This window comes from Myotis yumanensis, unplaced genomic scaffold (genome assembly GCF_028538775.1).
Source record: "Myotis yumanensis isolate MYYU_CA2020_CCGP unplaced genomic scaffold, mMyoYum1.0.hap1 SCAF_15, whole genome shotgun sequence".
NCBI lineage: Eukaryota > Metazoa > Chordata > Mammalia > Chiroptera > Vespertilionidae > Myotis > Myotis yumanensis.
This window is the reverse complement of record NW_027223766.1, coordinates 29,002,163-29,028,644: the sequence shown is the minus strand read 5'-3', so window position 1 is coordinate 29,028,644 and position 26,482 is coordinate 29,002,163. Positions and strand designations below refer to the sequence as shown.

Genomic DNA, 26,482 nt, shown 5'->3' with positions numbered 1-26,482 from the left:
GTAAACTTCATTTAAATTGCTTCCTTCCCCCCAGGTTTCTGCTCCCTGTATTTTCATGCCCTTGCCATAACCACAGCCTTTCTTTCTAATCTATAAAGATGAAATGCTGTCTTTAAAAAAACACCTACTTATGGATTCTGCAAAATCTGTGAGGTTATTAGAAGCAGGACTGCCCAGTGGTGAATATCCTAGACTTACACTGTTAGCCAGACCTGAGTTTGAACCCTAACCATAAGACATTGAGCCAGTTACTTTATATTTCCAACCCTCACTTTCTTCATCTGTGAAGTGGAAAAAATAATATTTGACCCCATAGAGTCATTATGGGGATCCATTCATATAAAGAATTTCTATATAAAAATTCAATTTTTGCTGATACTAGTACTAACTCTTTTCAATGTAACCCTAATGAGTCAGAACAGAGTAATATTTTATAATGCCTGTTCTTCACATATTAAGATGCCTCAAACGATTTTAAGAACTATTTTTAAAAATCTAAAGGAACCCTGTCCGGTTTGGCTCAGTGGATCGAGCGTCGGCCTGTGGACTGAAAGGTCCCAGGTTCGATTCCAGTCAAGGGCATGTACCTTGGTTGCGGGCATATCCCCAGTGGGAGGTGTGCAGGAGGCAGCTGATGGATGTTTCTCTCTCATCGATGTTTCTAACTCTCTATCCCTCTTCCTTCCTCTCTGTAAAAAAATCAGTAAAATATATTTTTAAAAAATCTAAAGGAAAAACAAGTAGTTTATTGTCGGTGTTGAATTTTCTTGGATTTTACATTGAAAAGACACTTGGAACATACTTCCTTTTATGTGGGTTTGATGTATACAAGGACCATTTTTGTGATGACTGTCCCATTTCATCCAAGTCAGTTGGGTTTAAAATGTACTCAAGAAATTGAACTTGAGTCAACTATCTGGATTTAATTCCTGTTATAAATGTTAAACAGTGACAAGAGAGTCATCTAAAGAATATTTTGTTAACTGCTAAGATTCATAATCACCCCCATGAGTATCTTCCTCCCCCAAAAGAGGAAATGTAACATACCACCAGAAAGCTAATGGAGAAAATGATTTGATTTTCTATTTCGTGGGTCTAGATGGAATTCTACAAAACTGCAGGAGAACCTCCTTAAGTCAGCCACCATGATAATAATAAGTGCAATTGGGATTTGAAAACTTATTTTAGTAAAAATGGCAGCAACCACTATCATTCATTACCGACAAGATGCAGGTGCTTTACAAATGTTATGTTCTCTGTTCCTCAGAATAACCTCAAATGCTAGACACTGTTACCCCATTTTACAGACAAAGAATTGCAAGCCCCCAAAATGGAAGTATTAGAACAATGCCACACAGCTAATAAGTGTTAGAGCCAGGATTATAACCCACCTCCTCAGCTCCAACCCTGCACGCTGTCCTTCCATGGAATTATGTCAACAAAGATCACTGTGGGATTTTGTGAATGTAGAAAAGTCTTCCACAAAGAAGTTTAATAAGCAGGACCCCATCGCTGAAGATATCTCACCCAGCATTTTGGGGCAGAAGGACCCCAGTTTGGGTTACTTTCTTGGTAAAGTAGAAGTTGATATTTCACCTCTAAGAATGTATTTCTTTGATTATGTTAAACCTTTACTTGGATAGTGGCACATCTGGGGGGTTACTGGGAACATTACTTAGGAGGTTATGTTGTTACAGGCTGTAACGATACTCCTGTCGGGGCACAGGATACAAATAATATGTGCCTTGCACTCTGGTTCTGATGCCATTCTTCAGGGTCAGGCCAGATACTGTTAAATAAAACAGTAGTTTCACAGCCTAAGTCATCATGTTGTTGCTTTGTGGTTTGCTTTTTTCTTTTCTTTTCTTTTCTTTTTTTAAATATGAAGATTACTGGGTTTCAACCTCAGAGATTCAGATACAAAAGGTCTTAGGCATAACCTAGAAATGTATAATTCTAAAAAGCTTAATGATTCTGATAATCAGCTAAGTTTTGGAATCACCGGATAGTATATTATATTAGGCCTGTTATTGTAGATGTTAAAATGACTTCTTAGGTATAATATTGCTGGTGTTTCTTGTTTTAATTTACTGAAGTCACCATTGCAGGTTACTCTTTATACATTTAAATTATATATGTAATATATACATGTATGTATGCCGGGAGCCGGTCCATCCTTGCTGCTTGACACAGTCGCTACAGAGAAGAAACATCTGCACAGCATATGTTTCAAGGGACCTTGTGTATATAGCATACTGTTCTTAATATGTTTGCTCCCCTTCTTGGCGCTATGTGTATTAACCAAGGTCACCTCTGCGAGAAAGGTTGTTTCCCCAAGTAGGAATTTTTCCCTGAAGTTAGGGAGGGAATAAAACCCCTTAACTAAGTGCCAGGCGGGTAGTTAATCACTTTAACTAAGAACAATCACGCTTAAGCTACATATCTTTACTCCCTGGAATGGAGATAAGAAACACCCTAACCTTTGGAATAGAGATTGATAGGATTGGAATCAACTGGTATAAATACAGATGTAACAAGACAACAGGACATAGAACCTAGCAAGAGAACCTGGCTGAAGAACCTAGAGACAGAACCTAAATAGAACATGGCAAGAGAACCTGACTAGAACCTGGTGACTGAACCTGGCTGGAGAACCTACAGAATCTGGCTGGAGAACCTAGCGAGAGAACATGGCTACAGAATCTGGCGGGAGAACCTTGCTATGCTGATCAACTGAAGGCTGTCTCCGTGTCATTCCTTCTTCGGCAACTCCGTCCACACCTTTGGGGACCCCTGGACCTGCTGGGCTTGGAAAAATAAAAAAGGGGGAATTTGCCGGGAGCCAGTCCATCCTTGCTGCTTGACACAGTCGCTACAGAGAAGAAACATCTGCACAGCATATGTTTCAAGGGACCTTGCGTATATAGCATACTGTTCTTAATATGTTTTCTCCCCTTCTTGGCGCTATGTGTTTTAACCAAGGTCACCTCTCTGAGAAAGGTTGTTTCCCCAGGTAGGAATTTTTATATGCTGGGGGTCCAAGCCCACCAGGTCCAGGGGTCCCCAAAGGTGTGGATGGAGTTGCCGAAGAAGGAATGACACGGAGACAGCCTTCAGTTGATCAGCATAGCAAGGTTCTCCCGCCAGATTCTGTAGCCATGTTCTCTCGCTAGGTTCTCCAGCCAGATTCTGTAGGTTCTCCAGCCAGGTTCAGTCACCAGGTTCTAGTCAGGTTCTCTTGCCATGTTCTATCTAGGTTCTGTCTCTAGGTTCTTCAGCCAGGTTCTCTTGCTAGGTTCTATGTCCTGTTGTCTTGTTACATCTGTATTTATACCAGTTGATTCTAATCCTATCAATCTCTATTCCAAAGGTTAGGGTGTTTCTTATCTCCATTCCAGGGAGTAAAGATTATGTAGCTTAAGCGTGATTGTTCTTAGTTAAAGTGATTAACTACCCGCCTGGCACTTAGTTAAGGGGTTTTATTCCCTCCCTAACTTCAGGGAAAAATTCCTACTTGGGGAAACAACCTTTCTCGCAGAGGTGACCTTGGTTAATACACATAGTGCCAAGAAGGGGAGCAAACATATTAAGAACAGTATGCTATATACGCAAGGTCCCTTGAAACATATGCTGTGCAGATGTTTCTTCTCTGTAGCGACTGTGTCAAGCAGCAAGGATGGACCGGCTCCCGGCATATGTACATATTAAAATAGTGTTGTGTATATAGAAGTATATGTAAACAGAGAATATATAAAAATCTAAGTAGATTAAATATATATATATATATATACATACATATTTACACATATACATAAATTTGTGTGTGTGTATCACTGAAGGTTCCCCAGTGTGACTCAACATGATATCTGTCACACATAAGGATTGATCTTGGATCTCTAGCTGGACCAGTGTTTACAGAGTCTGTGGCTTTTTGCTGCTTGGCCTCTTAATCTGGTGGTTGGTCTTAATCCTTTGCTGCAAGTAGCAGCCTTATTTCTCATGGCTGACTGCCACAGTCTCTCCACTGTCGCTCACAGCAGTCCAGAGCCATGCCGCAGGGCTGAAATTGTGCATCAGGAGTTTCTACCAGTATTTCTTTAGCCCTCTCTGCTTGAGTTTGGTTTGTTTCAACAAGCTCATCAGATGCCAGCTGCTTACAGACCCCACTCGCCCTGAGAGTGTAGCGTCAGTCGACAGATCTTAACGATTGGTGTTCCAGAATCTTCAGGTTAGTTTCCATGGCTCACCATCGTGGGCTTCAAAGCAGGCACGAATGGTGAATAAGTCATTGGGTCTGAGAGCTCTTTCTAGTAGCTACACAGGCACAAATATTCTAGCTTCTGACTTTAATTTCAGTTACAATACTATTTGCAGGAACATCGGTTTCATCCTTTAGACACCATAGGCATACTACATAGAAACTAGAAACTTTTTAAGAGCCTACAATAAATGATTATGGCCAGGAGAAGTATATATATTTGCTCTAAAGTATGGAAAAGAAAACTGAAAGGTGGAAATTTATAAATGTATAATTACATGTCTATAAAGTGGTATGCTTTGCCAATTTCAGCCATAGTTAAATTTAGCACTTGTTTGATAATTAGTGATTTTGAACTCAAATTTTAGGTTAGATTTCCTTTTGCTGATGAACTATCGCCAACCATAACTTAATGAGTTGGTCATAGCCAAATCTCTTCAAAAACAAATTGTAAAAATCCTTTCAAGTTTTTATAGCAAAAATATTTTTAATGTGGGTTGTGGGTACATATTAATATTTTGAGATGGGAATCCCAAAAAAGAGAAATGCCTGGAGCTATTCATGTTATAAAACATCCCTATTTGTGGGTGGCTCATTTCATGCCCTTTAAAAAATATATTTGTCAGTTTAAGTAAATTCCCACATTATGCTTATCATTTAATCTCTTATTCCTTAATATTCATTCTTTATTGTTAATTAAGGGTTTCTGCTTTTTAAAAGTGCTTAATCCACAAACACACTTCTCAGATTGCCCCTGCCCCCTGATATAAAATGGATAATTTATAGATATAGAAATGTTTTGGGAAATGCAAACACATTTTTAGCTTATAGGGTTGGAGACCATTCAGTGAGCTTTAACTGAAACTGAATCATGAAGCTAGAATGTGCCTACTATTTTGCCCTATGAAGACATTTTACAACGGTTTTTGTTTTTCTATAAAAAAAAATGGTTGCTATTGTTGCTTACCCTGGGATGAAGAGATGATAAAACGAACCTGAGCCCCTGCCTCAGTGCTGACTGGCTTGACAGGATGGGCTGTAACACAGGTACTTGGGCAGGGAGACTAAAGCAGTGGCTGACCATCCTGGGTCCCTTGACTTAAATGCCACCTCTCCTATGAAATCATCCTTGGATCCCACACCTGGATTAGGAGCTCTTCCTACACGTTCCCACGGAATTCTTCTAGTTCCATCATCATAGCACATTGTTATTTTCTTTCAATTGTTGATTTTTCTCAACATTATAAACTCGTTTGAAAGAGACTCTCTTTTTCAATCATGTCTACCCTAGACCTACAGAGTGCCCAGCACATAATAGCTCTGCAAATATTTTTAAAATATGTCTTTATTGATTTTTGAGTGAGAGATAAAGGGGGAGGGAGAGAGAGAAACATCGATGATGAGAGAAACATTGCTCAACTGCCTCCTGCACACCCCATACTGGGGGTTTAGCCTACAACCTGGGCGTGTGCCCTGACCAGAAGTAGAACCATTGATCTCTTGGTGCATGGGGCAACACTCAATCAACTGAACCACACCAGCCGGGGCTGCAAATATTTTTAATAATGTGACAAATGTGAGGCTTACAAGTAAAAGTCTTTCAAAGGTAAATTTACTAGTGTGATTCAAAAGTTAAAAAATAAAACTATATTTGATAATGTGAACTTTTTTATTTTCTAGGGTTAGGAATATATTTGTGGGGGAAATGACTTTGTGTTTTTAAAACGGTATTAAACTTAAGATACTTGCAGTTATAATAATGTGTAAAAAGTACATTTTAATTTGGGAATGAGGAAAATAGGTAACTCATGGTAGATAGTCTTAAGGATACCTTTCTTTATTCTTTAATTATTATGTTGAAAAATACTCAATTTATTACAACAGTCCATATAGAAAAGTGCTAGAGTAACATGCATTGAAATTGATACTGATCAGATCCCCTCACCTGGCAGGTCCACTCCATCCCCTAGCTGCTATGGACGTTGACTCCTAACCACTCACGGTTGCCTCTTCTACAGAGAATTGCCCTTGGAAATGCCACCTTGGTCCCTGTCAATGACTAACTGATGTGGGTATATAAAACCTTACCCGGGGTCAACTCTGACATGTAATCCACACTCCAGAACTCCCATGGGACCTGGCTGAGGCCAACCATCAGCTAAAATTCTGACCTAACCTCGTCCCCTGCCCTCTCCTGCCTCCGTCACTACCTGAAAGGTGTCTCCCAAGAACACTCCCTCTATAAATCAAAGGCACAATGCCCAGGTCTCCTTCCAGGACATGACTCCTAAGATATTCACTGAAAGGTAATGTCAGCTTCTGAGGGTAGATGACGTCCTGCTTGTGGGGGCGTTCATGAACGAAGGGCTGACATTGGCCTGTCCCTCTGCCTTATGCATCTTCAGACTAATTATACCTGAGATTAATATTTATTTATTTAACATGATAATCAGAGCACATCTTCAAGAACAATTTTATTCAAATTAAACATTTTAGTAGTACCTATTTTGTGCCAGCAATGTGCTAGGAAGGTGTTAGGAATAGAACAGTGATTAAAACATAATTTTGGCCCTCAAAAAAGGGAGGGAGGAAGAAATGTCAGCTTCTGAGGGTGCTCCTTATGTAGGAGAACAGAGTGAGCAAACACATCTTTGGCTTGATCACTACAGCACTAGCCACTCGGCCAAATTTAGCTGTATCATCTTCCCTTCAGATGATCACACACGTGGTGTCTATAAATCACATGAATTCGAAACTGTTCACTGGAGTATCCATGGCCCCACCATGGAGGACACACCAACAGGTCCTTGCCTTTTAAACTCCTTCCACAGGATTGGGAGCAGGGAGTAAATGTGTTATTTCCTGCTGACCTTCGCTGCTTTTAGGAAAATATGCCCTGGTTGGCATCCATCTGTGAATGAAACTGTCCTCCTGCCCTCCCGCTTGTTTTTGAGATTTTTTTTCCCTCTGGACACAGCCTGGGAGAAAGTCAGGGCAGACTTCCTGCCAGGCTACAGTCTTGATGTGGGGCAGTTGTGCTGGCCGTGGGCCGGGGCCGTGTGTGGGCTTGCACATGGCTGCACGCTCGTTCTCCATCCAGAGCTGGAAGAGTTTTAAGGCAGGAAGCAAAAGCTGTCCTTTTAATAATGTCTTCTTAAATTATTGGATATGTGCACAGAGTCCATTTTTTCCTTATGTGAACTTCACCTAGGAAATAAGAGTAGATTTTTTAAAAATCCTTTTTTATGGTAGGGTCTCCTAACCTCTCTTTGTCCCAAGTTTTCTCACGTATGAGGGAGTTGGGCTGGATGAGTTCTAGGGTCCTGTTCATCTCTCACATATTCTGATTTTTTATGCCTTTCTTCTTGGACATGGTATATTTTTTCCATGTAAAATAGTTTATTCTAACCCATGTCAGTATTAATTTTTAAAAAATATATTTTATTGATTTTTTACAGAGAGGAAGGGAGAGGGATAGTTAGAAACATCAATGAGAGAGAAACATCGATCAGCTGTCTCCTGCACACCCCCCACTGGAGATGTGCCCGCAACCACAGTACATGCCCTTGACCGGAATCGAACCTGGGACCCTTCAGTCCGCAAGCCAACGCTCTATCCACTGAGCCAAACCGGTTAGGACTCAGTATTAATTTTTGTTGTCTAGCTAGCAGACTCAAGGAAGGGTGTGTGTGTGTGTGTGTGTGTGTGTGTGTGTGTGTGTAACTTTTCTGTACCCAGTTTATCACTGTAGCTTTCTGACTTAATATATTTGACTAACCACAGTGAAAGAAGTAGTAGTGAAACAACAACACTAGCTTGTGTATTAGTATAGAATAGCAACTATAAGACAAGCCTAAAAGCTCAACCCTAAATTAAAATGGTTTAGTGCAATAAAATAAAGTCTATTGTTTGTTCATTATCCATTGCTGTCAATGGGATAGGCAGAGGATTAGGGAAGTCTGGTCTCTGCTCCATGTAGTCATTTAGGGACTCAGGGTCTTTTCCTCTTGGGACATTCTCATCTTTAACATGTGGCCTTTGACATTGCTACAGAAGGAGGAAAGGAGTGAAGGATTGCCCATGGGAAATTTTTATGAGCCAGAACTGGAACTGGCTCCTTTCCATTGGCCAGAATTCAGCACTATGGCTCCAACATAATTGCTGGAGCAGGAGGCTGGGCAATGTAGCCTCTTCATGTGCCCAAGCAGAAAGGAAAACCACGCATGTCGGTGAGCTCTAGAATCTTCTGTCTTATCTGGTTTTAGGACTCAGTAGCACTCAAGCTTGAGTGCATGATGAAAGGGTCTTGCTGACCAATGCCTTGCCTGCATTCTAATCCAACACCCTCTTCTGCTGCCTCTCACACCCTGTCTCCCAACTCACACACTGTTTCCTTTCCTCCAGCTTCCTCTTTACTCTCTTTCATTTGATGCCTTGAGGTAGGAAGGAATACTGTGAACTTGGATGGGGAGCCCTAAGCAGGTGGATTTTCATGAGCAAGATAAGTAGAAAGAAGAGCTCACTGTGAGAGTGGCACACATTTTAGAAAGAGAATTGGGAGAGGTCAAGGAAGCTGGGAGAGGTTGGTTTGGGTTGGTTCAAGATGGGTATGGATTTCTCCAATAGGATAAAATCCCACAATGAAAAGTCCATTTCTCTATGTAGTAGAAGGTGATGTTTTGGACACAATTTTATGAGCCTATTATAAAAATTAGATAGAAGATTCTCTCTCATGTTTTTAACTACGTTGGAAGGACCAGCATCCACAACTGAGAACTATAGGCATGGAAAAGTAAGTCATTCCAGCTGTTAATTTTTTTAACACACATAAAAATAACACACATACACATGCTCAATATTTTAGGGAGATTTAAAAAAAATAAAAAGGATTTGTTTTCTGTCTTAAGCTCTTCCAACATGGAATGGGAAGCAAAGATGTACCATTTGTAAGCCCATGATAACAGTCTACAAACCTGTCCAGGAGCCAAAAATCTATCATTGCAGCTGTTAGTCCTCCCAAATTGTCCTCTAGGCTGCTCCTGGAGAGTTGCAGAATTTTAAATATTATAGTACTTTTTGATTTGTAATACCGATCCTGGTGATAGGGATCCCCTCCTCCAAACCCTCTTAGGTCATGGAAGTCACTAATTTGTCCTTCTGACTGGTCATTAGTTCCAGAGACTTGACCTCCCTTCTCCTTTGTTATGTTTCGTTTAATAAAAACACTTTCTGGGAGCAAGTTCCTGCTTGAGTTTGAAGTAGCACTTCTCACACCTAAAATTCTTGCACTGGACAATTTCATAGGGCCAATAGACACACAAGTCTTGCCAAGAACAATTTCCATGAAGAGTTCAAAAGTAGTGAATCCCTGGAAGTTCAGAGCAAGCAACAGGACTTGGCCCCCGAATATTAAATGAATTAGGTACACCTATTCTGAAAGCCACATATAGCGACTGCAAAGTTGACAGACTATGTTTCTTTTCCCCAGGGCTTTCCTGGAAAGGATGGGTCCTCTGGCCCTCCAGGACCACCAGGGCCAATTGTAAGTATTTCCAGAAACTACTGGCATGTACTCTGCTTTCAAGCATTTTACTTCTTTTGAGAGATCATCTTCTTTTACCAGACCTTTAACCTTGGCAGCCACCTTTGCTGTAGTGTAACAACTCAGCCTTGGCTATAGACCTCTGCCTAAAATATCCTTTAAAAATAATACAACCCTATGGCTGGATCCTTTGATCTCTGAGCCACTTCCCCATGAGATCACCTGCATTAACTTGGTTTTTATTAGACACAGATAAGGCTTGAATTTGAAAGAACTACAACTGATTGGTAGTTTGGAGACAACTGAAAAAATGTCTTCCCTACTTCTTTGGCAGCTGGGACCAGGAGTGAGCAATGGATCCTGAAGTCTTGTTGCTGAGGGGAAAGGGAGCTCTGTGTGTGTGTCCCTGGCTCCTTCTTGAGAGCTGGCTGTCTTTGATGAGAATGTGGGAGTCCTCACCTTTGCTTCGTTTTCCTGTCTCTCTATTAGGGAATTCCTGGAGCCCCCGGAGTCCCAGGGATCACAGGAAGCGTGGGACCCCAAGGCGCCCTGGGACCACCTGTGAGTATACAGCAGTAGCCAGTCAAGATGGTTGCCCAGCCATCCCGCTGGCTTATTAATGTGTTTAAATATACCAGCATCTCTGTTGGTCAAAAATCCTACTCAATCCTAGATGAATCCATAGGGAACACAGAAGGTCCTAGGATAAAGATTAAAGTCAAACTGTGCACATGTCATGGCTAAAGAGAGTAGGTCCCAACAGGAACTAATCTTGCTCGTTATTTTGTCTTTGGCTAAGTAAACTCAATGCCCTCTTTATAGGGATCAGGTACAATAGCTGTGTGTTGATTAGACCTGTCTCCTGGGGGTGGGGTTGGAATACACAACTTGAGAAAGTCAAGGATTAGTGAGAATGGGAATACATTTATTTTCTAAATTCTACAAGAAAGACAGAATTTCGTGTAAAACATACTCACACATAAACGAATAGTGGTGTAAATAAAAGCACAGTGATTGGAACTGATTACCTCCTATGCTGTGCTTCTCATCTCTTAGGTTGGTGTTTAAATGTGATCATGGGAGGGGGAGAGGAGAGATGGGGAGAAACAAATGAGCCCATGTGCACCTGTTTCCTCCTCCGTAAAATAGATAGTTGTCTCACACGGCCTCCAAAGCCACATTTGGCATCTTCTGTGACTCGCACGTTGTTCCTTTGGTGTAGCTATTAGTCAGCATTCTGGTATTGTTTGTGATGTACTAAGTCTGTATCCACAAGCTAAAATAATCAATATGTGCAAATATTGGTACTACTGCAAACCTGCTAAGAATTTGTGGAACAGTGAAATATGAAGGGTGAGGGTAGGAGAGGTCAATGAATTCTGTTTCTATTGCTGTTATAACAAATCCCCATAGTCCCAGTGGCTTAAAAAACACAAATGTATTGTCTTAAAGTTCTGTAGGTAAGAAGTCTGATGTGTGTCTGATAAAGATGTTGGCATTTCTTTTCTGGAGGTTCTAGGAAAGAATCTATTTCACTGCCTTTTCTAGGTTCTAAAGTCTTCCCACATTCCTTGGCTCATGGCCCACTCCATCTTCAAAGCCAGCAATGTTGCATCTCTCTGGACATTCTTTCATAATCACATCTTCCTCTGAACACAGCCTGGAAAGGTTCTTAGCTCCCAAAAAGGAGCTATGTGACTACATTTGGGCCACCCAGATAGCCCTAGATAATTTCCTTCTATAACCTCAAGATCCTTAACAAAGTCACATTTGCAAAGTCCCTTTTGTCACTTATGGTAATATATTCACAGGCTCTGGGATTAGGGTATGAACACTTTTTTTTTTTTTTTTTTGCGGGGATGTGGGGTTTTTTCTGCCTATCACAATGAACAAGACAGCAGCAGCTCTCGCTTAGAAAGACACTTGTCTCTCTCTCTAGCTATCCAGTCACTTTACTCTTTATTTTTGTTTCAATAAAATTATTTTATATCCAGAGTCATATTCTAAGCTATAATTTACACGATATATTATCAGGCGCACAAACATGCACAAGATCTGAGAATTAAAAATGCCTCCAGATTTTAGCAAAAACATCCTAAATTGCTCTCCCAAATAAATGCCCTCCTTAGCAGTCACTTCACAAAGCCATATACTTGTTCCAAATACATTGTCATTCAAAATACTTTTATTTCTCAATTACAGTTGACATTCAATATTTTATATTTGTTCCAGGTGGTTAGATAATCATATACTTTACAAAGTGATTCCTCAATATTTCCAATACCCACCTGGCACTATACATATTTATTACAATATTATTAACTATATCCCCTATGTTGTACTTTACATCCCCATGACTATTGGTAATTACCAATTTGTACTTCTTAATCCCTTTACCTTTTCACCCCATCCCCCAATTCCCCTCTCATCTGGCAACCACCAGTCCATTCTCTATATCTATGAGTCTGTTTCTGTTTTATTTGTTCACTTAGTTTGTTCTTTAGATTCCACATATGAAGTGAAATCATATGGTATTGATCCTTCACTTACTGATTTGTTTCACTAACATAATACCCTCTAGGTCAGTGATGGCGAACCTTTTGAGGTCGGCGTGTCAGCATTTTGAAAAACCCTAACTTAACTCTGGTGCCGTGTCACATATAGAAATTTTTTGATATTTGCAACCATAGTAAAACAAATATTTATACTTTTGATATTTATTTTATATATTTAAATGCCATTTAACAAAGAAAAATCAACCAAAAAAATGAGTTCGCGTGTCACCTCTCACATGCGTGTCATAGGTTCGCCATCACTGCTCTAGGTCCATCCATGTTGTCACAAATGGTAAGATTTCATTCTTTTTATGGCCAAGTAATGTTCTATTGTATATATGTACCACATTTTCTTTATCCAGTTGTCTATTGATGGGCACTTAGGTTGCTTGGCATTGTACATAAAGTTGCAATGAATATAGGGGTGCACATTTTCTTTCAAATTAATGCTAGAACATTTTAGATCTCTTTTCAAATCAAGCTGACAATGAGTCACAGAAAAAATTTTGATTGCTTTATCTTCACACATCTTTTTTATCCAAAATGATATTACTAAGTATGGTTATGCTACACGGAAGCATACACTGGCATACACACACACACACACACACACACACACCATGCACATAGTCCTGTCTCCACTGTCTTTTCACTGCAAGTTCATCTATGCAATTGATTCTAGGCTATTATTCCCCACCAGAAAAGAGATTCGAAGCATCATCTCTGCTACAAGGCTCCAGCCTGCTTCCCAGAGTGGGCTCCTGGTAACAAGAGTTTATCTTGTTCAATGGAACATTTTATGTAGTCTGTCAGGACCTGTTTCCTAATGCATTCACTTACAAATACTTATTGAGCAGCCAGCAGGATGCAGGGAGCAGCCCCTGGTTAAAGGGGTGTCGGAGACAGCGCACTAAATCTCTTTCTGAGAGTGTCAGGGGAGAATTGAGGACATCAGAGGCTTTGAGGCATCCTGAAGGGAATCCAGAACAAAACCCCAAACCTCTTTAATTTGTTCATCAATGAACAAATGTATTTGTGCATGCTCTAATTTGCATGTCTCAGTCTTACTGACATTACCTAGAACTAGTTTTCCTTAAGCCCCGTTGGGTTGCTCCTGAGCCAAGAGCGCTGGGCTGGGAAAGAAGAGGCATTTCTGGGGAACTTGGGAGAGGATAGTGGGGTGTGTGAAGGATTGAGAGGCATGGAGTACATTAAGGAAGGAGGATCCCTGCCCACTTATCCACCTGGCCATTTTATAACTCGAGAACAGCCTCTAAATATGGAGCATACAGAAATACCAATAAATGTTTCCCTGGAAATAAAACACTTGTTAGTAATATTATCTTTATTGTTATAAATGAACAGAAAAGGGCCCTTGATATGGCATTTTTATCAGAGACAGAAGCCACTTTGTCTGGTTTCATAGACACTGGGTGGGGATGCCACAGTGGGCACTGGGGAGCCTCTCAAAGCGGGTTTTACCCTGAACTGTCCAGCCCAGACTTCTCCCTGTGTTCAGGGCCCTGAGCCACCAGAGGCCTGCTGCCTGCCAGACTGGCGGGCCTGGTAACGCGGGCTCGGTGTCAAGGTGTTAAGGCCATGATTGTTTTCCCATGGATGTCTGTCTAGGAAGGCAGGAGGGAAAGAGACCAAGAAAGACAGACTGCCTCACTGAAAATAGCAACATTTCATCCAGCCGGTGCCAGGAACACTTGCTTGCAGGCACTCTGTCTTCAGCCGCTGAATTCCCCAGGCAGACTGTGCGTTGCAGCTGTGATGGCAACTCCTACCTGAGGTTTAGGCACAGGCTAAATCCCATGCCTCCTTGCAGGGGAACAGATGGTGATAAGCACATGGGAGAAGGGGCCGTGTGTTTATCTTGAAATCAACATAGGTAGGAGGTCCAGCTCTACACCATTTAAAGAACCCAGTCAGGACACCTGGGTTCTTTCTAGACGTGTTCCTGATATGACTTTGACTAGCTGTGCGAGCCACTAAGCACTTTATCTAGCCTCTCAGAACCTCAGTTTCTTAATGCATCCACTTAAAAATATTTACTGAGCAGCCACAATGTGTAGGCACATGAGAGAGATGAGTTCTGAGGGTTACAAAAGGTAACCAAAGTATTTTTCCACATTCATGGACAATCTAGAGAGAATGGTGTTTTGTTTTTTTTGTTTTTATTGTATAAGTACATATAGATAAAAGCCAGAAAGTTGTAAATACCTTACAAGACAAGAATGTTGTTATGAAAGTTGCATTGAGAGAGGACAAAGACAGAGAGATGGAAGGGACACCCCTCTGAGCTGAGAGGTGAGGAGCAGCTCCTGATGGAGGCAGCATTTCAAAGGGATCTTGCAACACGTGTGACTGGCACCTAGAGAGACAGGAAGGTGGCATCGTCTACATGGGGATTGTAGGAAAACAGAAAGCAGGCACAGGGCATCCCCCTGTCTTTGGTCCATTTCAGTATTTTTCAACTCTTTCTCTTTGCAAATTTTATTTCAAGCCATCCTCATTTCTCACCAAGATTATCACAAGAAGCTCTAGCCCTGGTCTGGTCCATTCCCAGCTGCCAGAAGATCTGTCTAGAACAACACTGATGTGTTATTCCCTGGCTTGAATATCCTCCCTGGATCCTTGTTCCCAGAGGATAGACCCCAATGATGTAGCCAGATGTACATGGCCCTTTCTTTCCCCTTCAACTGTATCTCCCATCATCCCTTTGCTTGAAGTTGTCATCCCTAATTATTTAAAGTTCTCCAAATATATGCCATACTGTTTTACCTTTCTCTTTTCCTTTTTTTTTTTTTTTTTGGCCCTTGGGATGCTCTTGCATTTGTCTGGGCTGTTTTTTTCTCATTTCTTCTGGCTATTCTCTCCTTAAAACTGCACTTCCTGTGTGAGGTCACCATCACCTCTTCCGGCCGAAATACTTTGTCAATGTTCATCCCTCCACTAACATGATAGGTCTTTTGAGTGAAGAAATGTTATCACACTCATGTTTTTATTGCTATGCTCCAGCTCACATCATAGAGGGTACTTAATAAGTATTTGTTAGAAGAAAGAATGAAGGCATGTTTGCGTTCCAGTTAGGCTGCTATTCAAGGGCATTTTAGAAGATGATTCTTATAGATTGGGGGCCAGTCCTTGGAAGAACCTTGAGAGCTGAGCGAGGATGTTTAGATTTTAGTGAACAGACATCTTTAATATGTGGGACTTGGACCATGAAATTATTCCTCTTCCCTTCAGCACTAAAATTCTGTGAATCTATGAATGTAGCTACTGTATTTTTCTTTTCTTTATATTTCAAATGTTCCTGAAACGAAAGAGAAATGTGCCACTTTTTCTGGCCTATGTCTGCAGGAAAGATGTGTTTTCCCTCAAAGCATACTTTGGTGGAATTATGGGCCTTCACTTGCTCAGGAATTTTTATTTTGTTTTACTTTGCAAAAATCAAAGGAAAGATGTCAGAGAAGTTGGAATAAAACTAACTTCTTACTGTATAGATATTTCCCTAAATGGACCTTCCACTGAGACTGCCTGGCTGTGTCCTGTAGCTATTTCATATCAAGCATAGTGAGGCTGAGTTTGAGAAATTTCAGACCAGATTAAACATATCCATCCCAAAGGCCTCATTTATCTTATCACTTAGGTTTGCACAGTAATTTCTGTTTCTGAGTTTCTAGCTAGTCCATTTAACCAATGATAGCTAGCCATGGAAATGTCCAATAGTGTATCGGTAAAGAAATAAAAACAGTCAAGGGAAAATAATTTGAGCTAAAACCCAATTCTGAATGACTAGAGTTAGGTTGCGGGATTTATGGTTGATTTTTAAGTTATTATTTCATTAGGAAAAATATGATCTTCACTGGAATAGGAAATAGTGGCTAACAAGTTTGTTGGGCATTCTCTTTTGAGACAGTATGCTGGAGAGTGCATGGATTTAGGAGCCTGGCTGACTGGGTTCTGGCCCCAGCTTTTCCATTGTATTATTGTGTGACCTTGGGCAAGTTATTTAACATCTTGCTGCATCACTTTCCTTATATGTACAATGGAAATAATATGTCGTAGGGCTGTTATAAAGAACAAATGAGTTTATCTTAGAGGTGTCTTATAAGGATTAAATGAATTAGTTTTATAGGACTGTTATGAAGGTTAAATAGTACACCGAGAACAGTGCTTGGTGCCTGGGAAAGCAGCTTAAGTATTAACAACTAGCATTTACAGTTTCTTAATATACTAAAAATGTGGAATACTTACATATTTTTGTTTGCTAATTTATGTTTTAGTGTTTCACATAATGTTTGAAAAGCTGGTTCCATTAAAAATTTACTTGTGGTGACACAAGTGGCTCTTTTCTCCACTTAAACCTACTGCATCTTTAGGGATGTGCCCATTTGTAGAGCCTAAGGTATGAGAGAAGAGGACACAGTCAGTCCATTTATTTCCCAAAACAATGGGGCTGAGGACGGGTGTCTCATAGATCTTCCTTTTGCAAAAAGTTTTAATAATGAAAATTGGATGCTTTTTAACAAAATCAGCACTTTTCCTAATAATCTAGACTGTCCAGAACCTTAATATGTCTTAAATATTTAATCAAGGCAGTTAAAATGAAGCATAGATTGGCCTGTCACCCAGATTTGAAATGAAAATTAGCCATGCATTCATCCATTCAGCACATATTTTTGAGCACTTGACGTGTCCCAAACATAGTCCTAGGAACTGGGGTTACCAAAGTCCATCAGCTACACAGACTGTCTTTTGGAACTCACATGCTGGCAGGGATCACAAGTAGTGAGGATCTGCTTTCTTTGAAGAGGTCGAGATATATCTTGCAAACCCAGCTTTGGTATTTTTCATTAATTTCTGTCCCTGGTGTTATCTTGTTTGAAATAATGACTGCATTATGAGATACTGACATGTTAGTTCTGTAAGGGACCCCAGAGACCATTAAATTTAACGGCCTCATCTTACAAAGAAACTCTGAGAGTTTAAGTGGCTTGCAGATCCCATGTTTTACACTCTTTTTTCTAAAGTATTAGTATGAAAATTTTAAAACCTACACAAAATTGAAAAAATTTAGTGTGAACACCCATATGCCCAACACTATGATTCTACTATTATGTGTATGAGTGTGTGTATATCTATAATAATAAAAGTGTAGTATGCTAATTAGACCAGACATCCTTCTGGACATCCTTCCAGATGACCTTCTGAATGAAGCCTGGGCTGCGAGGGCTGAGGCAAGATTACTGTTAATGAATTGAGATTTTGGAGAAGATACTGAGTTTGGTTTGAGACTTGAGATTGTGGTAACAACTGGGAGCAGCCTGACAGCATGGCAGATTTCATCTTTAAATGTCATCATCCACTATCTTCTGGGTAGAGACTATAAAAATATTGTCCAATGAATTACTCTCATTACACTGTCTCAGAATTGAAACAAAAAGATAAAATCTTTCTGAAGACACATGTTTGGCATTGTAAGTGTAATTTCATTGCAAAAACATTTTAAAAAGCCATTGGTTTTCAGTCAAAAGTTTTACAGTTATGATAGTTTCTTACGGGTCAAAGAGCAGCTAAACCACAAAACAAAATAATAATTCAGCTGAGAGTCCGTGTTTGTTGGAGCTCCCATTATCAGGGTGGTAGAATCGTGTGCTATTAAAAGCACAGTGAGGCCTAGCTGGTTTGGCTCAGTGGATAGAGCGTCAGCCTGCAGACTGAAGGGTCCCAGGTTCAATTCCAGTCAAGGGCACATGCCTGGGTTGCAGGCTCGATCCCCAGTGGAGGGTGTGCAGGAGGCAGCCGATCAATGATTCTCTCTCATCATTGATGTTTCTCTTTCTTTCCTTCTCCCTTCCTCTCTGAAATCATTAAAAATATATATTTAAAAGCACAGTGAGGCTGTGGGATTTCACAGACCTCATCTCTTACTTACAGAACCTCACAGAACTCTTAGGTGAGAAGATCTGTTCCTTCCTTTCAGAGATATTCTTTAAGAAATTGAAACAGCTTAGCTCCTCAGCAGAGATTTGTGAAATAAGTTATGAAGCATCAGTTGAGCACAATTCATAGACTGGTGTTTAGTGTGGAAAGATATTAACGACCTATTCAGTGAAATGATATATGTTACAAAGCAGTGTTGCTGCATGATTCCAGTTTTTTATTAAAACATACTTACTTTGTCGAGCTCGGCCATGGTGACTCAGGGATTGAGCATTGACCTATGAACCAGGAGGTCACGGTTTGATTCCCAGTCAGGGCACATGTGGGTTTCGGGCTTGATCCCCAATGTGGGTTGTGCAAGAGGCAGCCAATCAGTGATTCCCTCTCATCATTGATGTTTCTCTCTCTTTCCCCCTCTCCCTTCCTCTCTGAAATCAATAAAAATCTATTAAAAAATTTTTAAAAGCATACTTTTTTGAGGGTATTCTGTAAGTGAAATAAACTAGTCAGAGACAGACAAATACAATATGATTTTATTTATATGTGGAATCTAATGAATAAAATAAAAGAAAAAACAAGATAGAAAAAGACTCATAGATAAAAAGAAAAGACCGACAGCTGTCAGAGGGGAAGGAGATTGGGGTACTGGTTGAAAATGGTGAAGTAGGATTAAGCAATCCAAATTGTTAGTTGCAAAATAGCCACAGAGATATAGATTACAGCCTAGGAAATATAGTCAATAGTATCGTGACAACTATGTATGGGGCCAGGTGGGTACTTGAAGCAGCGGTTGAGGGACCACTCTATAAAGTACATGATTTTCTAGCCCCTTTGCTGTACCTCTGAAATTAATACAGAATAATACTGAATGGAAACTGTAATTGGAAAAAATACTTTGTAAAAAACAACAACATACCGTGTCTCTGCATTAAAAGTCTGGATTCCTCCAATGTTTAAAAGAATTATTTCTGCGTGGTGGGTTGCTGTTTGTTTATTACTGTTGTTGTGTGTCTGTTTTTGCTGCAGAATTACTGGCACGAAGAAAATTTCTTAATAAAATAAGATGTTTTTAATGCATGGCTAAGTGCAGTGTTACAAGTAACTTGACAATTTAAAATTTTACAGGGTGTTCCTGGAGCAAAAGGAGAGCGAGGAGAACGAGTAAGTCTAGCTCTGTTTACCAATCAGAGCTAACTGCACACCTTCCATTGCATATGCCTCACAAAGGATCACCATTTACTATCAGGATCATTCATTGCTCTTAGAGTCCCATGGTCGGCAAACTGCGGCTCGCAAGCCACATGCAGCTCTTTGGCTCCTTGAGTATGGCTCTTCCTAAGCCTTAGAAATACCCTAATTAAGTTAATAGCAATGTACTTACCTATATAGTTTAAGTTTAAAAAATTTGGCTCTCAAAAGAAATTTCAATCATTGTACTGTTGATATTTGGCTCTGTTGACTAATGAGTTTGCCAACCACTGTCTTAGACCATTTCTTCTCCCCTCACTCCCTCCTCAACTCATGTGACCACGAACCCATTTTTAAGTGGAAACACCTTGTGGGCTGGAAGTCAGGAGAGCTGGTTACTAGTTGCAGATCTGCTACCATCCAGCTAGATGACCTTTGGTCCATTTCTTTAAGGAGAAATAGAGAGACTTAAACTCATCTAACTCACAAAGTGGATTTGATCAAGAAATTACATAATGCATGGGAACATGCTTCAGAAAAGTAAAAGCTCTATACAGATGCCAAGGAATAGAATGGGAGTAATGTTTTTCCAATATTGGCACCCAGAAAGACAATGGCAGGCATAGGATCAAAGAACATAAATCAGCTTATTTTAGGGATCTTATCAGTCCTTTGAGAATTTGTGCAGCTGCTAATATAATTGTGCTCTTGGCTATAGTAGAAACAGCAGTGACCTTGGGCTCATCCAGTTACCTCTGTGTAACCTTGGGCAATGTGTTTAACTCCATTTGTCTATAAAATGGGTTTAACACCTTTCCTCTGAGTTGTTATTTGTATTAAGTAAGCTACTTCTTGAGAAAGTGCTGCATTTTATAAGCTCCAAAGAGCTTTACATGAGGCATTAAATATACATATGGATTTGTTTCAGAACTACTAAATTTTTTAGAATCTGGGACCAGGAATGCTTACTTGAGCTCTTTAAGTTAATAAGGAACCCAGCATCAGGAATGTTGAACTGCTTACTCCTTCCCTGCGTGAACCATAATGTCAATCCTACTTGTTGCTTGGAGCCAAAGAGCCTAGGTGGGAACAGTGGGTCGAGTCCGGTCTCCACCTGGAAGTCTTGCCATGTGATTGGGCTTGTGGCTGAGAGTCAGGAGTCTGCTTCTCTTCTCATCCAGGGTGACCTGCAGTCTCAGGCCATGGTGAGAGCGGTGGCACGCCAGGTGTGCGAACAGCTCATCCAGAGTAAGTGCCCTGTAGTTACTGATGCTTCCTGTTACTCATCCCTGTGAGTGTGACCATGAAGGAAAACGCCTCTAAAGCTATGTGTTCGTGCAGATGTGTAAGCTTTACAGATGTCCATCACTAAGCCATCTAAGAGCTCATTGCAGGTTACCCCAGATTTCTAGACTGATGGTACAGACGCCAAATTCCTCTGTGTCATTTGTCCAAGAGATCCCTGCTTGCCCAGATAGATTTAACGTGACTGCTCAGATCAGATCTTTTATTCCTTCCTCATCTCCTCGAATGGATAGATAGATTTTTTTCTCAAGTACTCAGCACATGTAAGCTGCCAGATTGAGGCGTGAGAAGCTACCTTCAAAAAGATGACATATTTTAAAAAATTATCTTTATTGTTGAAAGTATTACAGATGACCCTTTTTTCCCCCATTGCCCCTCTTCACCCCACTCCTGCCCCCTCCCCAGGCCTTCACCACAAAAGAGGATTCATAGTGTTGATTTCTATTCACTCACTAGCTTTAAATCAGCGCCTCCTTCATATCCATTTCTTTTGGTTAACCCAAGGACCTCTCCTTTATTATTTAAGATTTATGCCTAAATACACACACACATGTGTATAATCTTCATGAGCTATTTGATACCATACTTGTGCTTTATGCCAAAAATTATGCTGGTATACACTTGGTATGACACCTGTCCCCCACCTCCCCCCTTTTTTTTACTGTAAATGTGAACTTTTCCACAGTCCAGTATTTCAGTTATTGATTTCTGCTCATTCACTTACTAACTCATCCATTTTGCACATTTCCATCTTGGCCACTGATTCTATGTTGTCTCAATAATCTAACTGGAGGGCCCTTCTCTTTGCCAACAATTTGTTCAGTTCCAGGCAGATCTGAGGCCAAGAAGAGATGAAATATTCCTCTCAAACCCCGCGAGCTCTAGCCCTAGGCTGTCAAGCCCTCCACCCCATAGAGTCCTCTACCTCCAGGGCTGACATCACCTGTGTTGCTGCCTTAACAGCTTTGAGGTTATATTAATTTAACCCAGGGAAGTCTGGGAGTTCCGTGAGTGCCTGAGAAGGTCCTAATGGCAGGGTCCGAAATTCCAAATGTAGCAGATAGAATCAGATCTCCCCTTGGGGGAGGCCTGGGATAAAGATCTGCATGAGCTTGGGAGAGGTTTCATTAAGACAGAACTCTCAGGACAAGTGAGTACAAAGCTACCCTCTTCAGGCATGGTAGTAATGCTCCCTATATTTTAACTTTAATTAATTTTATATTATATTGCCCAAACTGAATGTGTGTGAGAGAGAGAATTTGCCAGTTAAGTGAAACCATTTATGTTGAATGCTAAAATAAGATCTTTAAAAACACAATATATTATAAAAGGGAAATTGAACAGTTAGAATACATCCATGCCCTAGCTGGTTTGGCTCAGTAGATAGAGTGTCGGCCCATGGACTGAAGGGTCCTGGGTTCAATTCCGATCAAGGTCATGTATCTTGGTTGCAGGCTCTATCCCTGACCCCGGTTGGGGCACGTGCTAGAGGCAACCAATCTATATGTCTCTCTCACATTGATGCTTCTCTCTCTATCTCTCCCTCTCCCTTCCACTCTCTCTAAAAATCAGTGGAAAAATGTCCTTGGGTGAGGATTAACCATAAAAGAATACATCCAAAGTTAACCTGTATCTTGGATTATTTTGTAGGTTTCTCATTTCAAGTATTTTTCAATGTAAATGAGCAGATATTTATTTTAAGGAAACCTAAGGGTTAAATCCTAATATGACTCACTAACCAGAGTATGTAGAAGATTTCACAATAGTTGTTGTCTTAGTCCAGTGTAGAATAAAAGTCTTGTATAAATATATGGTTGTTTAAAACATGCACTAAAAGGAGAGTTTAAAATTGAGTTTTTCCCCCTGGGAATTCTCAGATTCTTGTGAACAACTTCTAGGAAATGGAAGCCAGCAGGGTTAGACAAGAACACTGGAATCGGGCTGTGAGACAAGGAGGCCCTGCCTGTCCGTGCAGTGGCGAGAGAAAGAAATGGGAGAGATTGTATGACCAAGACCCAACCAACCTGCCCAGAGGCTATATTTCTGACACCTCAGCCATCTTTCCACACTGCTTCCGGTTTCTCCTCAGTTCACCCCTCAGAACTTGATTTATCAGTCAGCATATAAATCCTCACATTCTCAGTTAACTGGTTTTTCATCCAAAGCTGGTCAGCACAATTATGCTAGGGAAGGTTGTATGGGACACTGTGAGGCCAAAGTGATGACAGCTAGAGGAGTGATAGAGGACATCCCCTTGTCAAAGGAAGAAACTGAACAAGTAGATGCAGAAATGTCTGGCCACACCCAACATTCATGGGCGTGCCAGCTGATGGCCCCCCTGAGACGTCAGGAAGCCAATCCCAGTTACAGTCATGGTCCTCTGCTGAAGAATGCTTGCATATATTTAAGCAGTAATCCATCTAAAAATGGTTACTGTTCTTAAGTTTGAATGTTTAAAAAGGGATAAGAAATAGTTAGCCTGGAAATTCATTTATGTGGGGAAAGCTTGCCTCTTCGTGATGCTAGAAAAAGTGCTTGCTACCCTGAGGCATTATGACTATCAAGCACTTTATTAATCTACACTTCTACTTATTAAACTATATCCTTCCAGGCATAACCGAGTTAAGCTACTATGGGAGAGAAAACCAGGGTTTGTGTGTTTTTGAAAATGAAGCTAATGGGAGTTTTTGCAGCTGGGACCCAAGTAAAGGTTCTTGCAAAAAAACACTTGGCAACTAAAAGATGAGTTGAAACAGCGTTTGTCTGGGGGTTTGTGAGCCAGAGGGTGGAGCAGACTTTGTGGGCTGGAAAAAAAAAGACCACTTGGTGGGCGGGGGTGGGGGGGGATTGCTGGAGAAAAGGGGCAGCTGGGTGAGGATTTAGGGGGTCAGATACACGCTGGGGGTGAAGATAAAATTTATGACTTCTGTTCAAATGATGTTTACTGAGATGCTGACATGAGCTGTGGAATTCCAAACACATGAGATGCGACTTGAATACAATCCAGCTGCTAATATCATCCAAAATAAAATGTACAACTTTTTACTTTGGAAATCGACATATTTCAGAAGGGTGTGCTTTCCCCCTATATGCGCCTCTGATAGAATTGTTTGGAGCCTTGACAAGTCTTCTCTTTGTGTGATAGTTGATTGAAAGCTGTCTTTATCCTTCCTGTCTCAGGTCACATGGCCAGGTACACAGCCATCCTCAACCAGATTCCCAGCCACTCCTCATCAGTCCGGACTGTCCAGGGGCCTCCTGGGGAGCCTGGGAGGCCGGGCTCACCTGGAACTCCTGGTGAACAAGGACCCCCAGGTACCCCAGGCTTCCCAGGAAATGCAGGTGTGCCAGGAACCCCAGGAGAACGAGGTAAGCTGGGCCACTCCCCTGACTGAGTGCCATGAAGCAGAGCCTTACAGTGGTGCTTATACCATGCTAACGTCCGAAATAATGGACCTAAATTAATTTTACCCCATCTATGCTGCAGCTTCCTATTTATCCCAAGGTTGAAAACATTGAGTGATCTACAAAGTGTTTATCAAGAGCTACCTCTGCTTGTATGAAAAAAAGAGGATCAGAATCCCCAACCCACCTCTAAGAGGCTTTTGTGTGAATGAGAGAATGATGTCCCCTCTAGAGGGAGGAATTAAGAAAAGATGCCCCTTCCAGGTAGAAGAATCAGAAAATAGTGCCCCCTCTGGACCTAAATGGCATCGCATATAAGTCATGGCAAGCAGAGAGCTGGCTTCCTGGGTCTGGTGCTGATTTTGTGCAGGGCTCACGGTGGGCAGCAGTCAGTGACAGCCCTGAAGGGAGTCATGAGGCAAATGGTCAGATGGTTCACATAAGCCTATGCAGAACATGGCAGCTCGAAACTTCCAATAAATACTGTTTGTGGTTTATCTTTCTATAATATGAGGCAGTATTTTATTTACTTATTTAATGGGCCAATGTCTTATATTTCCTACTAAAGTTTCTTTAAAATAGAGCTCCTACTTAGCCCTTTCTTCTACCCTTTACAGGTCTTAACAGTATTGTATAATAAGATCAAAGAGATGTGGGGAATTGGGCTAGACATGAACTACAAAGAGAGTGATGGAAGAGAGGCGACTGACAAAAGTATTTTCTAAGACACAATTTATAGAGTGTAGTTCTGGGCAAAAACTAATTGCCTCTCTGCTCTGTGAGTCATGTTGCTTTTTGTGAGATGGGTAGGATGGACTCTTTTTATAAATCTGGGATGTGAACTGCAGATTACAAAGATACTATTTCACATCCATTCTTGCTCCATGCCAACAGGCCAAGTGCATTTCTGCGTCTGCACTTCTGTGCCCATTGTTCCTCCTTTGGAAGTTTTCTGTCTTCTGTACCTCTTACTCTGAGTTCAAGGCTCAGCCTAACCCACCTCATGGGTGAAGTTGGCTTGATCACCCCAGACCACAAATATCTCCTGCTCTGAATCCCTGATGTCCTGACTGTCTCCTCCGCCCCCTGACCACCCCACCCCCAATTTTAGCACCCATCAGGTATTGGTGAACCACTGGATTTCTGGGAACAGGGATCAGGTCTGAATTGCTTTGCACATCATAGGTACTCACTAGATCAGTGATGGCGAACCTTTTGAGCTCGGCGTGTCAGCATTTTGAAAAACCCTAACTTAACTCTGATGCCGTGTCACATATAGAAATTTTTTGATATTTGCAACCATAGTATAAAACAAAGATTTATATTTTTCATATTTATTTTATATATTTAAATGCCATTTAACAAAGAAAAATCAACCAAAAAAATGAGTTCGCGTGTCACCTCTGACACGCATGTCATAGGTTCGCCATCACTGCACTAGATCATTGTTGTGTTGACTGAGACCTGAATCTGATTGTCCTTTCTGAGGGCTTTCCCTGTGCAAGGGCATTGAATCAGCAGATATGGAGACCGGCAAATTTCCTCGCAGGACACCAGAGATCTGGCAGCCAGGAGGGTGGCCACCTCTGTCAGCAGCTCATGGTGTTGGTGATGGGCCAGCTGTGACTCAGGGAGCTCAGAGCCAGCACCTGAGTCAATCTCAGCAAATCCCAAGTTGTCTGTGTTCTTTTTGGAAGTCCTATCTTTGTTCTTGCCAGGCTGTGTTTCTTGCTCTATAGGAGCCTTTGAATGCTTAGACCAGGGGAAATCACCCAGGAGTTCTCAGTGGCCCAGGCAACCCTTGAAATAGGAATTTCCATGATGTAATTTTCTTACCTACACACCTACATATGTATAAAAGGCTAAGTGACCAGCCGACTGGCTGACTGGCCAGTACATATAACACACACTGACCACCAGGGGCAGACGCTCAACACAGGAGCTGCTGAGTTGCAGTGACTTGGCAGTGACGCACCCTGGAACCAGAGAGGAGGGAGCTGGATTCCTCAAGGAGCCGCACGATTCCACCTTTGGCTATGGGTTATGTTGTTGCTGGGGCACTGTTGCCCCAAATCTGGTTTACTGCCGAGCTGTAGTGACTTGGCAGTGGTGGTTCTTGGTGACGCACCCCGGAGACTGTGCATGAATCTGTGCACTGGGCCACTAGTAGATATGTATGCTCCTAAAGGGTACAGTAGACAAGCAAAATCCTGAATTTCACAAATACATGGAGGATGAGAGTAACACAGAAAGTGAGATACCCTTTAAGCCTGAGGG

The 26,482-nt window shown here is 41.2% G+C and overlaps 1 protein-coding gene across 4 annotated transcripts in view; it reads left to right on the top strand.

Moving 5' to 3' along the window:
• The window catches only part of COL14A1 (collagen type XIV alpha 1 chain), a 179,148-nt gene that overhangs the window by 135,034 nt on the left and 17,632 nt on the right, over positions 1-26,482 (top strand). For all 4 annotated transcript variants that reach the window (XM_070392050.1, XM_070392051.1, XM_070392049.1 and 1 more), the window contains exons 41-45: positions 9,747-9,800; positions 10,290-10,361; positions 19,433-19,468; positions 20,677-20,743; positions 23,981-24,169. In XM_070392050.1, the coding sequence (XP_070248151.1) occupies positions 9,747-9,800; positions 10,290-10,361; positions 19,433-19,468; positions 20,677-20,743; positions 23,981-24,169 (418 nt within the window). The remainder of the gene's footprint in view (positions 1-9,746; positions 9,801-10,289; positions 10,362-19,432; positions 19,469-20,676; positions 20,744-23,980; positions 24,170-26,482) is intronic.